Source organism: Oryza sativa, chromosome 10 (assembly GCF_034140825.1).
Source record: "Oryza sativa Japonica Group chromosome 10, ASM3414082v1".
Lineage (NCBI taxonomy): Eukaryota > Viridiplantae > Streptophyta > Magnoliopsida > Poales > Poaceae > Oryza > Oryza sativa.
The window spans coordinates 20,465,852-20,483,265 of NC_089044.1; the positions used below are offsets into that span (position 1 = coordinate 20,465,852).

General features: G+C 41.0%; 1 protein-coding gene across 2 annotated transcripts; it reads right to left on the reverse strand.

The window, feature by feature from the left end:
* Positions 1-3,086: 3,086 nt before the first annotated feature.
* DTE1 (dwarf and tiller-enhanced1) lies at positions 3,087-10,243 on the reverse strand. Of its 2 annotated transcripts, NM_001404049.1 has the most exons (3): positions 9,241-10,243; positions 4,594-5,081; positions 3,087-3,943 (listed from the first exon to the last, which is right to left on the reverse strand). In NM_001404049.1, the coding sequence occupies exons 1-3, from the start codon at positions 9,490-9,492 to the stop codon at positions 3,748-3,750; spliced, it is 936 nt and encodes a 311-aa protein (NP_001390978.1). In that variant the 5' UTR covers positions 9,493-10,243; the 3' UTR covers positions 3,087-3,747. The 2 variants fall into 2 exon arrangements, 1 of the variants encoding a protein (NP_001390978.1); NR_175800.1 differs by lacking the exons at positions 3,087-3,943; positions 4,594-5,081 and having other exon boundaries at positions 9,769-10,243.
* Positions 10,244-17,414: the final 7,171 nt, after the last annotated feature.

The window sequence follows — 17,414 nt, forward strand, 5'->3', positions numbered from 1 at the left end:
GGAGGGAAGAGGTTGATTGAGTGGGCCTCATTGGTGATGTCTTTTGATGCGGGCAAGGCCAGGCAGTGGAGGAGGCAACCAAGCGACCTTGCGCTCGCTCACATGCATATGGGAGAAGTGGAGTAAAATGATAGGTTGCTTCGTGCACGGTTCAAAAATTTTGAGAGTGGGGTTTTCTTATTACATATATAGGTGGTATTTTTCTCTTTTAAGGCTTCCAACCTCGTTTACAGCAGAGTTTTAGATGAGATCCTGATCGAAGCACACGTTTACAGCCTATGGCTGGTGAATTATGAAGGAGTGAAATGTACCCACCATCTAGGGAGTGAAATCTCTCACCCATGTACTTTGCTTCTAAATATTTATACGAATAAACGGGCCTTAAAAAAGAACTTCTGCTTGTAATACAACGTTTCCATAGCTAAAGTGGCCGTGAAACATTTTGTGCATGAACAATCTAATTTTCCAGAAACGCATAAAAAGTTTAGGTTTGTAGATCTGAAGAGCAAAACTGAAAACTTATTATTTATTCGAGTGGGAAAAGTCCATTTTACACCCTCGAACTCTTATGCTTGTTTAAAATACACCCCCGAACTACAAAACCGGGTATAATACACTCTTGAATTGTCAATATCGGACACTTAACCCCCCGGGCTGTTTTTACCGTGGTTTTTGCCACGTCAGCCCTCGCCACGTCAGGACACAAGGTAATATGGGCCAAGCCCATACTCTGTTCGTTCTTCTCTCCCTCCCTGTTCGTTCTTCTCTTCCTCACGACCACTGGCGGCAGCGGCACGGATCTGCGAGGCCGGCGATGGCTGCGGCGGCGGTGCGGAGCTGTTGCGAGGGCGGCGGTGCTGCGAAGGTTGAATATGAAAACATTTTATGTTTTTGTAAATGGAACCTGATAGATTGAAAAAAAAAAGAGAGTAGAAGAATGCATCACTTTAAGCATTTGATGTATTTCCTTTGTTCCTCGAAATTTGCAGAGAGGAATCGGCCACTAAACTATCCTGCTTAGCCACAAGAAGATCGGCCCTCTTATGGCACAGCACACACATGCAAACAACCATCATCAATCGTCTCAAACACAATCAATCTTACAAAGCACGATAAAAAATTCCTGTCCTTCCACAGATCAACAGCGGGCACCGCCTTTCCTCTCAGATCGAACACCTCCACCCCCTGCACCCCCTGCAGAGATTTCGCGAGCTCTTCCACCGGCGCCGCAGCTGCCTCCCCGGTCGTCCCTACAAATATCATCGCACATATCAACGGTTCAGCACCATGCACGCGAGGGGAAGGAGGAGCGGGGCCTGGAGGCTTACCGACGGCCTCGGGCTTTGCGGCTGCTACTGGCGCAATAGAGAAGCAAAGGCGGCGCGGGTGGAGGAGGGACCCGCACTGGCCCCTCGCGCGGAGGAGACTCAACACCGTAGCCGGTCGCGAGCTGGTAGTGGCCACGTGTGGAACGGGGAGCCGCCGCCGCAGCTCCGTCCTCACAGCCGTCACCGCCCTCGCAGCAGCTCCGCGCTGCTGCCGCTAGCGGACGTGAGGAAGAGGAACGAACAGGGGAGGGAGAGAAGAATGAACAGAGTATGGGCTTGGCCCATATTACCTTGTGTGTTGACATGGTGAGGGCTGACGTGGCAAAAACCACGGTAAAAACAGCCCGGGGGGGGGGTTAAGTGTCCGGTATTGACAGTTCGAGGGTGTATTATACCCGGTTTTGTAGTTCGGAGGTGTATTTTAGACACGCATAAGAGTTCAAGGGTGTAAAATAGACTTTTCCCTATTCGAGTAGATGTTGAATGGAATTTCATTAGCGACGAGTAAAGCATTTCATCAGTTCCATTGGATTTGTCACCATCCATTTGTCAGCAAGGACGGCCCACTACAACGCAAAACCAGTGCTGGAAAGCCCAGAATACACAGGCAGAGATGCCGGGTAGCCATTACGACCCATTTAAATGGATTTGGACTCCTAATTTGGGAGGTCGTTGAGTACTTTGAATTAGACTCCGAGCCCCTGTATTTTCACGAATTAAATTTGAAAATATATTCTTCGTTCTTTTTTCTCTCTGAAATATTCTTGATGCGGTTTTTTTGTCACAAATATATCTTCGATATCGCTGAAAGTGATGGTGGAGTGACGACGTGGGTGGTCTCGCACGGTGAGGACACGAGACCACGTGGTGTTGGTCTTGCGCGGAGAGGGTGCGAAACCGAGCAGTCTCGCATTATCAGCCTGCGAGAGTGTTGGAAATGAAATGATTAGTGATTAATTAATCATTGATTAGCGTCCAAGAACAGCATGCTGGCTGGTCTCGCTTGTTGGTCATGCAAGACTGACACCGAGCAGTCTCGCGCGGGACCGCAATACCAACTGTATATTTGTGTCGATAAAACTACATCAATATTTTTGAGAAAAGAAAAAACACAATATACTTTCAAAATTAATTCGTATTTTCACTTGCTTGGTTGATTAACCTTGGAAACACCGTATTGAAATCAAAGCCAAACACAACTTTATGTGGTTTTAAATAAACTAGAAGATTCATAAATTCATATTACTAATACAGCCCATCTAAATTGGACTTGGATTCGTTAATGTTGTTTGGGCCTTTTCTCAAAAAAAAAAAACATATACGAAAAAGTTTAGAAATTCAGATTACTAATACGACCCATCCAAATTGGATTACTAATTTGTTGGTGTTGTTGAGCAGGAGAGTTTGTGGGGTTTGGAGAATTGGACTCCGACCCCCATATTTTCACATGTTTGGCTGTTTCACTATGAAAACACTGCATTGAAATTCGAAACCAACACAAATTTATGTGGTTGTACATATATGAAAAAGTTCAGAAATTTAGATTACTAATACGACCCATCTAAATTGGATTACTAATTTGTCGATGTTGTTGGGCAGGGGAGTCAGGGGGCCGACCCCCATATTATCACCTGTTTTAGCTATTTCACTTACCGAAACGTAATGGAAAAATGTGAACAAAACCACTTGGGTATGGTAAATAAAGCGCCGTACTGAAATTCCAATCCAAGCATGACATCTAGAGGAATAATTAAAAAAAGAGAGAGGAGAAATCCCGAAAATTCAGATTACTAAGATCGTTTTGAGTGGTATATACTGGCACAAATCTTGCATGGATTTACAGCAGAGGGGACATATTTTCATCACACATAGTCTAAGCACAATTTTGCTCAGTATACATTGCAGAGATCCCATCATCATTTTGTTAACGTCTCACTGACAGTTGGCTACGCAGTTTTTGGGACAATTTTTCTCAATTATCAATGTCGGAACAGGGAAAATTACACAATTTGTCAAATAGGAAATTAAATAAAACCTTACACCATTCGCACAGCAAGATGCCCATCACCCCGGTGCATCGGCGTGCATTTTTATTCTGAGTTCTGACACATCACACACAACTCGAACTATTATACTCTGCCGTTCTGGACGAAGCAAAACGGGGTTTATTACACGCCCCCAAGGTCTCATTTGAAAAGGCCTCAAACCCGGCCCATCTACGTGAATGGACCGAAAATTTTCAACCAAAATCACGGCCCATATTCACGCGGATTTCTCTTGGTGTTCGGCCCATGTGGAACAAGGCCCAAGGATGACACGACTGATTTTTTTTTAATTGGAAGCCATATAATTTGTTCAGGTTAACTACGTCGTGTATAATAATTTGTTTTTATGGATATGGATTTGGATATGATTTGGATCAGCGGCGGAAGCTGCGCTGGGGGCGCGGGGTCTCGCCGTTCTCGTCGCGGAGCTTCACCGCCGTGTACACGCCGGCGCCGGCGACCGCGCCCAGCGTCGGCGCGATCAGGTATATCCACAGCTGCCGGTAGTTGCCCGCCGCCACCGCCGGCCCCAGCGTCCTCACCGGGTTCATCGACCCTCCTGTCGTCGGCCTGCACCGCACCCACGCCGCCGGTTAGCCGGAGATCAAATCCATCCATTTTTTTTTTGTTTGTTGGAACCATGACACCCTAATTTTGTAAAATTTAAAATATGCCACCCGTATCTCAATGACACGTAGGAACCACATAAGTTAATGTCATGTGGGTCAGGGTGTCATATCACAAATTTTACAAAATTTATAAAATTTGTGTGGCATGGTTCAAATTTTCTTTTTTTTTTGGAAATCCATCCATTTTTAGTGCTCATTGTTTCATATTATAGGTCGTTTTATTTTTTTTTCAAAATTTCCTTTTCCAAATTTATAGAAAATAGTTTTTAATAAAACTAACTTTTAATATGTTTATTTATGTTAGAAATGTTACTATATTCTTATATAAATTTAATAAACTTGCAATATAACACAGAGGCAGTAACGTGCTACGAGCAGGGTTCAAAAATTCTGAAATGAAATTTCCAAAATTTTGGTTATTTTGGATCCCCTATGTGATTATTTCGGCCAATTTTTTTTATTTTGGTAATAATTTGCTTAATTTGACTAAAATTTGATCCAAATTTCGGTATATCGACACGTTCCGATAGAAACATTCAAACTGAAAGATTAAAACCTGGCTACAAGGAGGAGGAAGAGGATTATACGTACCCGGCGATGAGGATGTTGAGGGTGACGGCGGCGCCGACGGCGATGCCGGCGAGCTCGCCGACGGCGCGGGTGTCGGTGGCGACGGCGGTGACGACGAAGAGGAGGTTGAAGGTGATGATGAACTCGGTGAAGAAGGCCTGGGCGGTGGAGATGGTGGGGTCGGGGACGGTGACGCCGCCGGAGAGGAAGGGGTGGAAGACGCCCTTGAGGGCGAAGCCGGCGCAGATGGAGCCGAGCACCTGGACGGCGACGTACGCCGGGACCTGCAGCCACGGGAAGTGGCGGAGCGCGGCGAAGGCGATGGTGAGCGACGGGTTGAGGTGGGCGCCGGAGATGTGCCCCGTCGACAGGATGATGGTCGTCACGGCGAGCCCCGCGCACGCCGCGTTCCCGAACGGCGAGATCGCGCCGCCGTACTTCTGGTTCACGATCGGCGCCGCCGTCGCGAAGAAGATGAGGATGAACGTCCCCACGAACTCCGCTCCAAGCTGCACCGCAGTTTAATTATTTGTTCAGCGTTAATCTCCCAGCTTAATTAACACACTCATACAGATTACTATAATTTACGAGTTCATGAATTCATAACGGAGCTCTCTTTTAAAAAAAAAGTGAATTCATAATAGAGTTAAAAACTTGTTTAGATCTAAAAAAATTTTGGCCAAAAACATCACATCAAATATTTAGACACATACATGGAGCATTAAATATGGGAAAAAAACCAATTGCATAGTTTGTATGTATTATGAGACGAATCTTTTAAACTTAATTACGCCATGATTTGACTATGTGATGCTACAGTAAACATTTGCTAATAATGAATTAATTAGGCTTAATAAATTCGTCTCGCAGTTTACAAGCGGAATATGTAATTAATCTAAGTTTAATACTTCAAATGTGTGTCCGTATACTTCAAAAATTTTACACCTAAAAACTAAACACACCATAACTGTAACTGTATATGAATCGTGTAAATTTGCAATCAATTTAAGACACTCTCTCTTTGATGATTAATTTACTGTTTGATTGATCAATCAAGCAAATTGAGCTGGACATTTCAGTTTCAGAAGTACTTTCAAAAGTCCATCCAAAAGTCTATGGATACTTTCAAGTGCGTCTGATTGATTATGTGGCAATGCTAAACTGCAAAAAGGTGTAATCAGACACAAAAGTTTGTGATTGCGTACTTCTGAATTTAGCGAGATTTTGGTCGTGACAAAAAGAACAGTAGGAATGTGGGATCATCAGGCACTAATCAAAAGCTGAAACGACATATATGTTTATAAAGTTTTGTTTCTGTGCATGATAACAAAATTACCCGCTTTTAGTCCAAAAGAATCACACAGCAATGTCCCGTTGAAATTTTACACTAAAACCATGCGCTTTTCGCAAATAATCATGAACCAATAATTCTGCGGCGATTATGTCAAATCATGAACTGATTACCCTCCCAGAAAAAGAAACGAAAACCAGGGACAGATTAGACATGACAGGCACATAGCAAAGCAACCACTCTCTCCTCACGGATGGATGGCTCGAAGCGATCGTTGAGTCAACTCTGAATTTTGGACACGGCCCTCTCATGTCACATCCAAAAAAAACCTTATCACCAAAAATCATTGTACTTTCTCGCTCGCACGTTTTTTTATTTTAAAAAATGCATTTTTGTCATCGACTTCAACAGTGCCATTGATAGGAGTAGTATTTAATTTTCTTTTTCCAAATGGTAAGTACTCCAAATGGAGTACAACATGACCAAATTTTTAATCGAATCATCAGTTCTGGATTTCTGAAATTGCGATGGGTTATGGGACACACAGGGATGGCGTGAACAGTAAACGCGGACTTGACAGACAAACCGCCGGATTACGCGCGCCGCCGCCGACTGACGCCGAGCAAGGCCAAGAAAATTCAGCATCTTTGCAGGTTTTATACTCACAAAATTAATCAAACATGATGTAGGCTAGCTAGGACCTAATCGCCTTAGGTAGTACTGTACTGTTTGATCCCATCAGTGATCATTGACAATATAAAATTCAGCTTCCAAAGATGAGCATTGCGTGTTTTCTTTGTAGACGGCAAGATAAATAGTATTAGTTAAATGGAGTACATGGACCTTCGATTAAGGACATCCACAATGTACTACAAAAAGTAGTCTATAGGAAATAAACTATTCCATTCAGCCATCTAGTAACATAAATAATATTATCTATCTCTACTTCTCTGTCTTCTCCTAATATTACATTGTATCTATATACATTGTGAGGATTGCTATAGTTAAAGTTTATTATATGGGTCCCATCTATATAGACCACTTTTGCCATATACATTGGTGATGTCCTAAGGGATTGTTTTGAAGATAAGAGTTCCACGGTAATTTGGTATGTATTTCATTGTAATTTGGTTTAACTTCGTTATAACATCATTATTGGTTTTCTTCACTTATGCTTATACTTATAAGCTAAAATTTAAATTCTAAAACTTAATTTTGAAATTCGTAATTCATTTTACAACACTAGCTTTTAAATACTAAGAACATGTTAAAATTTTTACTCCCAAATTTTTATTTGTTTGCTAATAAAAACTACGAATATGCATAAGCAAAAGCCAATTGATGACTCCGTAAGTTTGATGACGGCAATATCTTCACACACCACACATGAGTTTGATTTCAACGTTCGAACTGAATTTTGAAACTTTTAAAGGTTTGTTTGAAACACACTGAATACAATGCGGTTGCTTGAATCGTCAGAATATTTTAAAATTTCTCACGGAGGACCATTGCCAGAGTGGACCTGTGTAAAATTTTGAGTCTGCAGGTTCGGATCCAACAAAGCTCTGCTGACGGCACCCCTGATTCCAGTGTGTTAGCACTGTGTAAGTACAGATCTAACCACTGTCACTTCCTTAATTAATCACCTACTGAAACCGCGTCAGTGTGATGTTGCTCTTTTGTCTCCATACGTCACTGTTAACACATTTCATTTCAAAAAGTACATGTACCCCATGTAACATCCAAACTTTATACCACCGTTATATAACTTTTTTTAGCAATTTTACGGTCCTTAAAGAGGTACCATGAGTTATTATTTTTTCTATTGTAAATTTGGTACCTCTTGGTAACTAGGTACTATGAGGTACCATGAGTTATTAAATTTTACACTAAAATTTTGGTACCTCAAGGACCGTAGAATTGCTCTTTTTAAAAAATGATTTTGCATGATATATGGTTTTCTGAATGAGCACTTTGGCCAAATAGAAGAGCATGTTGGTACTCTATATATCAACCCTCCATTTTTATTTTTGATTTCTTTCTAAGAAGAGAAATATAAGGGGAGAAACTGTTCAATATTTAGGGGGAATATACGGAATTTTTTTCCTCTTAGAGACTAATTAATCGTCACTTATTTAGAAATGGCACCTAGTAATTTAAAACTAACCAAAAGGACATTGGATCATACCCAACTTGGCCGTATAATATACCGTGTATATTACGGAAAAAAATACTAGTACTATTCAGCAACTAGCAATAGGACGATCGATCAGTTCCTCTGACTTTTTTATTTCTGAAGCTTCGTGACAAACAAAAATCATGTGTTTCATTGTCTGTTGTGTATACTCTCTTTGTCTCGTAAAAAAAAAATCCAGATTTATTGCACTGAAAAAAAAAATTCCTGCTAGGAATAGGACGATCGATCAGTTCCTCTGACTTTTTATTTTTATTTTTCTGAAGCAGATGGATGCCAGAGAGTATTTTTGTACCGGATGCATGTTTGTACATCAGTACATGTCTCTGACATTATACCGTGCTGGTTGTGTACGTACGACTACGTCTACGACATCTCGCGCACAATTTCAGAAGCAGAGTAAAAGTACACCAAAAAGTACCAGCACGTTCAACTCCATAGTACAAAAACACCCCAAAAAACCATTTTAAAAACATACAAAAAAAGGTTAAAAGATGAAGGGTTAGTCATGTTATATCCAGCTTATTAATTTACCCAATTATTGATAGATTATTTGCTCGACGCTCAAAAAATACGATTTTTTTAGTCATGTTGAAAAACTTTTTTTCATTATATTGCTTATATCTCTTGTTTGGAGCTATTTATTAAATTTATTTTCAAAAATATTTTATTCATACCTACAAATCAAACCAATAGTCCTCAGCAATAATCCACTGAATAATCAAATCACATAGCTGAGTGGGAGAAGAGAGCTAGCTAAGAGTGTCCAAACATTTTCTTTAAAAAAGGTAAAAAAAAATGGATGGAACTCAAATAATTGCATGTATATCCCCTCCATAAAAAGAAAAAAAAATCAATCCTACCTGTAAACCTGATACTAGTTTTTTCTTTTTATTTTACAGAGTACTTCTTGCTTAAAGTTGATTTATTTTAAAACGAACCGAAGCAACAGAAGAAAGAAAGGTGCCTAAATTTATTTTGAGACGAAGACCGAGTTTAGCTCCAAAATTTTTCTTTAAACTTCTAACTTTTTCATCATATCAAAACATTTCTACACATATAAACTTTCAATGTTTCCATCACATTATTTTGACGTGAACTAAGAACACCCAAAGTGAGAGGAGGGAATTGAAAGAAGCGGTGGGTGTCCACGTGGGGGCGTCATGTGCATGGGGGCGCGTACCTTGCGGGTGAGCGAGACGTCCGGCGCCGGGATCTCCACGACGCAGCCGTGCGCCGACGGCGCCCACGCCTCCGCCACCGCCGCCGGCAGGCACTTGCACCGCGGCATCGACTTGCGCTCGTACGACAGCGAGTCCACCCGCGGCCCCGCGAACAGCGGCGCCGGCGTCCCCGGCGTCGCCGGCGCCGACGCCCCGTTCACCGGCGACGACATCCCCGCCGCGCCGCCCCCGTTCGGCGCCGCCATCTCCATTAATATATCAACTCTTTCTTGCTCTCCTCTTCTTGCAACTTCTTTTTTTTTTTGTTCTTGTTTTTTTCTCTTTTCAGGCGAATGATGAGGTAGAAATAGGATGGGTTTTTAGCTACTAATTACATGATTTGATGGCTTTTGCAGAGGTAAATGCTACAGCAATGGGAGGATTGTGTCCAGTATTACTACCGGACTGCGACTGAGATGATGGCTACTAGCTAACGATGCATGCTGGAATATGATTCTCTTGGCCTATATTTTTTTTGTTTTTTTTTCTTCAGCTGGGGGTGGAATGATTTCGCCGAAAATTACATGATCTAGTGGTTTTTGTAGATTTTTCGCTAAGGGATTAGTGGAGGAATATCCACCCTAATTAACCGAGATGCCTAGTTATGAAAGAACAATGCTTTTGGGACTTGGAACTGATGACCTTTTTTTTGGTGCTTTTTTGGGTTGGGTTTGGATGGAACAAACTGGTGTGTTCTTACATGCTTCACAGGCTTTTCTCAAGGTTTGGCTAAGGGATATTGATGAGAGAAATGGTGTCCAGCTCTCTCACAACTTCACTCTCAATCTAAGAACAATTAGATCAATAGAGAAGAAAGATCAATGCACATCAAGAACAAGAACACGAACAAGAACAACACTAACTAGCTAGATGGATGGATGCAAGAATGCAATGGAGGAGACGATGATTAATTTGATCAGGAGGAGGAGGAAGAAGATGCAGTGAGCTAGGTGTTTGGGGGGTTGGGTGGTGGAGGTAGCTGTGTGTGGTGCGACTGTATATAGGCGTAGTGTGCGCACATGAGGCGATGGATCGAGGTCAATGGCGTCCACTGCTAGCGAGGTATCTCCCAACTGCTCCGCCCGAATAATGCAACGCGAAGTACTAAAAAGGCTTGGGGATCGCATCAGCTTAATCAGAAGAAGCAGTAGCTGTAATTTTGTAAGTTTGTGAAGTAACTAGTACTAATAATTAAGTATTTTATATGAGTTAAAGAGGACAAACTGTCATGGAGAGGCTGCCCAATAGCTAGCTCAGGAGAGGAAAAAAGAAGAGGGGGAGAGAGAAACCATGCATGCACTCATTGGTGTGGTACATTTCTGACAAAGTGTGCTCTTCTTTATTTGGGTTTAAATCTTTCAATTTGGATGATATATATTGTGAAGATGATATTGTAAATGTATTTTTTTTTTGTAATTTTTGTATGACTTTGAGGGTGTATTTTTGGGTTTTGCAATGTGAGCACCAGTAGTACATGATGTTGTCCCTCAAATGCAGTAGTGGGGTTTGCACATTCAGTTTCAGCACAAAAATTCCTGAAAAAAAGAATCAATTTATGGGTCCAAATGCTGAACAGATTTTTAGCATGAATTTTATATCCAACCAAAATATCTCTTTGACTTTTGACTTCTGATTTGCCATGAAAAAACCATTAAATGATGTGATACCCACATTGTTTACCATATCTATGCAATGCTGCCAGCCGTTATTGACTTATCAATAATAATACTGTTTTTTTAAATGTAGTATCGATTTGTATGAAGCTAGGACAACATGAATCATTAGGCTTTGATTAATCGTCATTCTCCAAAAAATATTGGGATGCATGTGCGATCTGATCGAAACAATACAAGAGATGATCTCACGCAGAGTTCGATACACACACAGGACTCATGCACCAACAACCGAGTACATATGACTCCGGTAAATCCGAATATACCAAACATTAGAACTGGTATAAAAATTGCATGCTTGTCATGTGTGCCAGCAAATGGTCAGAGCTACCGAGTGGCAAAACATGCTACCATATACACAGCATGTTACACAGACCAAGTCTCCTTCGAAACACATGATTTTATACTTTTTACCGTAAAAAAAATCGGGCTATAACGTATAAGACTAACGAAAAATTATCGTAGAATTTCTGGGACCGAAAAGCGCGCGAATGAGAATAAGCACAAACAGGAGGGCAGCCAAAGTACTGAAGATTTTGAAAATCTGTTTTTTCAGAGTGAACTTTCAACTCCAACTCATGGCAAAAGAGGAATGGGGCTATCTAGCTCCAATATCTCTCTCCCACCACTACTACAGTGTGGATATCTGAGTAGTACCATTTTGGCTAGTGATGTTGTGTCCTACTCATATCATACTACTACCACCTGCCATGAGAGCTGATCAGTCTCCTCTCCACTTTGATCCTGCTATGATTGTCCCATCTTTATCAAGCTTGGCTTAGTTACAAGACTGCATGCATATATATGCACCAATCAATTCATGCTATACTAGCTCCTGCTTAACTGAACATGTGGCTTGATCAATTTGGTCAGGTCAAATCATCTCTATTGCATTCTTCCACACATGTTCAGGTCGGTGCTAATAACCTTGTTAAGTCTTACCTGATTTGTTGATGAGCAGCATTCCATACAAAATTATTGTGTAGGAGCATGACAACTAGTGGTATTAATGCTACCACGGTATCACAATGTCATGATCTAGTATGATATGTGGAACTCTGAACTCATCCAATCGATGTGATCACACACATTTACACCACTAGTGAAAGAAACTCTGTACTCTACTGATGTAGAAACAATTCAATGCATCGATTGTTGCTGAACAGTGAATTGCTAGTACTGGTAGGATTAGCTCATGGCCACGAAACGATCGCCAGAACATCGCGAGACGAATGGCTGAAACTGAGCTGAATCTCTGAAAGTCTGAGCAGAGAACAGCAGCTAGCAGAGGCAGCCGCATGCGTCCTTGTCTGCTCGAGTCAAACGAATTAAACCTCATTTTTTCGTACCATTAATCATTCAATGGCTGATTAATCGCAGATGCTATTGATAAGGTCGGATTACAGGAGAAGAATCATCCAAGTGCGTAAAGTGACGGCCAGATTTGTGCCTTTGGCAAGGCCTTTTGCCCTTGAGCCCAGTATAAGTGCATAACCTATTGGTTTAGCTGCTAATAACAGCACTATCAAAAAGAATATGCTCAGAATTTGGCCCAAAACAAATCGATCATCATTGCATAGTACTAGAAAATTACAACCGAAGAATTAAGCAAGCAGCTATAGCCTATAGCACTTAGCCCGGCTAAGGCTATGTTTGGAGAAATTTTTTATAATCCATAAAAAAATATCTTAAGATACCTAAATTTTACATTAAAATATTCAATACCTTAAAATACTTAATATCTAAAGGTATCAAATTTTAGATTAGAAAATATGTTATCTCTTGATACCTTCTAAGTATGGTAAAATTACCTCTATATTTGAGGGAATTTCTGGCGGCCATAGTTTCTTCAACTAGCTTCCAAAACAATTCATTTTTTCATTTAGGTTGTATCAGAAACTATAGAATCAAAAAAGTGAATTAGAAGTCAAAATCCTCATAGTACAAAAAAAATATCGAAATTACCAGATTTTTCCGAATCTCACCGGTAGAGTCTCCCTCTCACTTAAACAGAGCCTAGCACCAATTTTGTCCCACTAAGGCACTATAATCCGTGCTTTATGTACGCTTTTTTACATATGGCCTGCAAAATCATATGCTTTGGTGATCTAAAAGAAGAGAAAGAGAAGAATCAAAGATCATGTTGACACACGATTCGTTTCTTGGGCGAGCAGCCTGAAACCTGAACCTATGAACACTTTTGAGGTGATAGCCAATATGAGGAGGACAAATACCTCGAGTTACCGTGTGCCTGCCTGAGAATTCACGCGGGTCGCTGCCAAAAAAAAAAGAAAAAAGAAGAAGGGATCGATTCACCGTCATTGGCGCCGTGTGCAGCTTGTTTGCCGTTACGCCAATGAAGAAAGTATGTTTAGGGAGCTTCTGACTGCTACAGTTTCTCTTAGAATAAGAAGCTTATCTAAACAGTTTAGTTTTTGATCCATACTCTAAGAAACTATAGTTGTAGAATAAAAAAAATGAACTAGAAGTCAGTTTATAAACTGAAGAACCCACCTTTTTCAAATTCTTAAAACCGACTATCAATCAGCTGCTTCTCAGAATCTGCTTCTCAGAATCTTAAGTTTCTTAAACATGTTCGAAGCTGGTTGGGTAGCTAGATTAGCTTAATTTTAGCTCTTTTGTGGCATTCACTACACGAATCAGTGAGGGGTGGAGCACTTGTTCTCTCTTGGATGGAGAGGAAAATGCAGGTGCATGCATATGCCGGAAAGGGAAGATTATTGAGCTCAGATTGGCTTTTACAGTTTACTCCACTCGTCATTCACTCTTCCTGATTTGCCAAATCGATAGAGTAGCCGACAGCATCCATCCAACCCGCTGCAGTGAGAAATTGACAGTGCGTATTGTGCATGTCAGCAAGTGCGTTCTTGACCAAAAAATTGCCAAGTGGTTAATTTACTAGCTACAGCTTCCAAAAGAAAAAAAAGAGAGAGACAAACTTGGTAGAAATTCTCGTGCAGTCGTGCATGAACGGAATGTCTGGACTTTAATTTACGGGGAATGTTCTTTCCATTAGGATGGATGAATGAGACACGCTTTCTGAGCTTTTGGGCATGTTCAATGGTAGAGACGGGTATGGTCTTTTAAACAATACAAGATTATTTAGAGACCATGTCTTTACAATAGTTGAGACGACAAAGGCTCTAATCATTAACTGAAAAAATATTCCTTTTGTTAATATTCTTTCCATATGTTTATCCTCATGCAACCATTTTTCCATATTATAGTGACTAAGAGTCGTTGTTAAGCCGTTGTCATACATAACAACGATGTTTTGTCTCTCCTCTTTCTCTTTCCTCCATGTCAACAAGTATTCCTACTTAGCAACGCTAAGAGATCACTATTGACAACCATTGTACATGCCTGGCACGATTTCCATAAAAACTTTCTATATATGAATTTCTTTTTAAAAAAAACTGTTTTAAATTCATTTTTAACTTGATAATACTTAATTAATTTCACTATACCTTGGAATGGTGATCACAAAATCATTCAGCTATTATCCGCTCCGTACAACATAAATTTCTCTTTTTTTCCATGTAACTTGATGTTAGGAAATCGGATTTGCTACTTCAAATGACCATCCCCCTCCACCGATCGCAAGGGTCGGGGATTGAATGGGTAGGATTGAAAAACAATAACTAAACGTACCAGAGGGGGAAGGGGCAAATGATAGTAACACAAAAAACCTAAAACTCTTAACGGAATTAAAAGTTACCCTCAAGATTCGATGAAGATCCGTTTGACCGTTGCCTGATCATTGGTTTGATCACATAGATGTCGCCGGTCTGACCGAAGAAGATTAGCTGTTCCGACCACCCTTCATGTCATCGTCACTTGTCATTGCATCCGGTCCAACCATCGTGGTACCGCCGGTCTGACCACCGGTATGGTGGTATCCCGCTGATGTGACCATCGCACCCAAGAAAACACAAATCGAAAATATCTTGAAAGTAGATTGAACTTTACTACTTTTATTCGTGTTTACAAAGTGTAACAATAACACTCCTCTTACAAAATTCGACTAAACTCGAAATCCTAACTTTTCTCTAAACTTAACTCCCACAAAATTAATACCAAAAGGTCTCAACCCCTCTCTAAGTATACCCGAGGTAGGCAGCCTAGAGTCACGAATCTAACTTGTACAAGAAGTCCTAATCCATTGGAAAACTTCCCCTACAATAAACAAACTTATCTTATCACAATTCGAATTTCAATCTTCCCAAATTTGGACTCTTCCCTAATTTGACTCCGCTTTTCATACACACACAATCTTCAATCGTAGGCCGCATGGAATCTCCATCAACTACATGCATTGTTTTTCTAGCCTAAGCATCCCGTAGGATATTCCGATTGTTTGGGCGTCACCTTCTTTCAAGTTGATTCCCAATCCATCACCAGCAACACTCTCCCAAGGCATCAAGACACACCTACACATGAATCAAACAAGAAACCATATCCGAGCACAAGTTCTTTCTCAACTTGACTCAACATTAGCACAAAACAATATTACACACATGAAGAAATCATCTAGAACTCATTATCACGAGTATACTAATAAACAATCCGAAAACCGACCCTAATCAGGATCCAGCCGATCAAACCGTCGGTTTTGCCGGTTTGACCGCACATACGTACGACGCCAGTTGAACCGACCTAACCTATGTAGTCTGACCCGCTCCAAACGGAGATCACCACTTCACTAATAATCACTAAATATTAAAATCAATTATATATCATGTCAATTATTCATCGCAAATTAATAATAAAAAACTACACTTTGATTTCACAGACTGTTCACAAGGAGCTACTCCCTTCGTCTCATAGAAAACCAACATAGTACTGGATGTGACACATCCTAGTATAATGAATTTAGACATATATCTGTATAAATTCGTTGCACTAGAATATATCATATTCAGTTCTAGATTTACTTTTTTTTTTTTTGGATGGAGGGACTAATACTGCCTACTACTACCAGTAGTAGCCATGAAGAAAGGTAGAGAAGCGAGCCGCCATTAATGGCCTTTGCCTGGGAGTTTGGAAGCGATGAATGCATGGATGTTGGCATGTGAAAACGGCGGCGCCCACCACAACCACACCCACACCTGCATCATTCCCTCCATTGACCCCGGCCATGGCAGGTACAGTAAAAGCTCAAGCCCCCCCACCTTGCCCCCAGGTCCCCAGCTCCAGGTGAGGTTGGTGACCTGACCCCAAATCCGAGACGAGAACGTGCGGCGAGGATGCGGCCGACCGACCTCCTTCCTCGCCGCCGCAGCCGCTTCTTCTGGCGAACTCCGGCCATCATGCGCGCATGGAAGAAGCACAATCCTATCAACTCTGATGATCCAGAGAGAGAACCTGGGACACCGGGATGCGGGCCCACACTCCAGTGGCCCGTGCGGCAACGTGAGGCTCAGGTTTGGAGCTTTTACTTTGCTTCCTTTCCTGCGCTAGTGTTTGAAACTTTGCATGTTATGATGATGAAGATAAAGATTAAGTGTTTCACGTGAAATGAGATGGTAATAACGTGTAATTAATTGAGTTTTAATTATTACAAACTTGAAAAAATAGATTAATATGATATTTTAGAACAACTTTCACATAAAAAGTTTTTGTACGAAACACATCATTTAGCAGTTTGAAAAGCATGCCACGAGTATCCAAAAGTTTATCCAACTTTTGTTGGAGAAAAGAACAGGGCCCAAATCATGGAGGAAGAAATTAAATTCTCGAGGTCTCTCGTCCATGGCAATGGCCCCCCCATGGCGTCTGTCTGTCTAGGTTTAGCTTAGCTTGTCTTCTCCTGGCGATCATAGGCGACGACGACGATAATATGGATTAATGGTGATGTGACGACATGGCCCCCAGAGCAATCGGATACGTGTGACCTAATTGTTCAGTTTGTCTCCTTGATCAGCTCGCTTGCATGCATTGCATGCCTTGGCAGTACTCTAGTAGGCATCAAGAATTCAGAATTCAGAAAAGAACACTACACTGTACTGAATTTAATTCAGAAAGGCCGGTTTTGATTTCCTGCTGTTTTTTTTTCGTCAGATTCCATAGGTGACATTGGACAACGGCATCAATTATCGATCATTATTCTCCATTGCTCCATGCCAACCAATCCATCTATCCTTTGTACAGACTACAGTACATGATCCTTGTTTTGCTGGCAATGTGCAGAGTTTGGACCATACCTGGCTTCCTCTGCAAGCGAGAACATCTATCTGACAGCTTGTCTTCGTCCTCCTAAACCCCTAATATTTTTGTCTCCGCAAAACTAATAATTTCTCACCAACTCTCTAGTCAATTAACTATTCAGTAGATTATAATTTAATGGAGTGTTTCTAGCACTTGGTTGCGTATCATCACACTAAACAATACACAAAAGGTAAAGTATTATATCCTATTAAAAAAATGTATGATTGCCTAGT

Coding starts and splice junctions, on each gene's coding strand:
- DTE1 (NM_001404049.1), bottom strand. CDS start 9,492: ATGGAGATGGCGGCGCCGAACGGGGGCGGCGCGGCGGGGATGTCGTCG. Junction 5,082..9,240: donor ACGTCTCGCTCACCCGCAAG/GTACGCGCCCCC, acceptor ACTGCGGTGCAG/CTTGGAGCGGAGTTCGTGGG. Junction 3,944..4,593: donor CTCAACATCCTCATCGCCGG/GTACGTATAATC, acceptor GGTGCGGTGCAG/GCCGACGACAGGAGGGTCGA.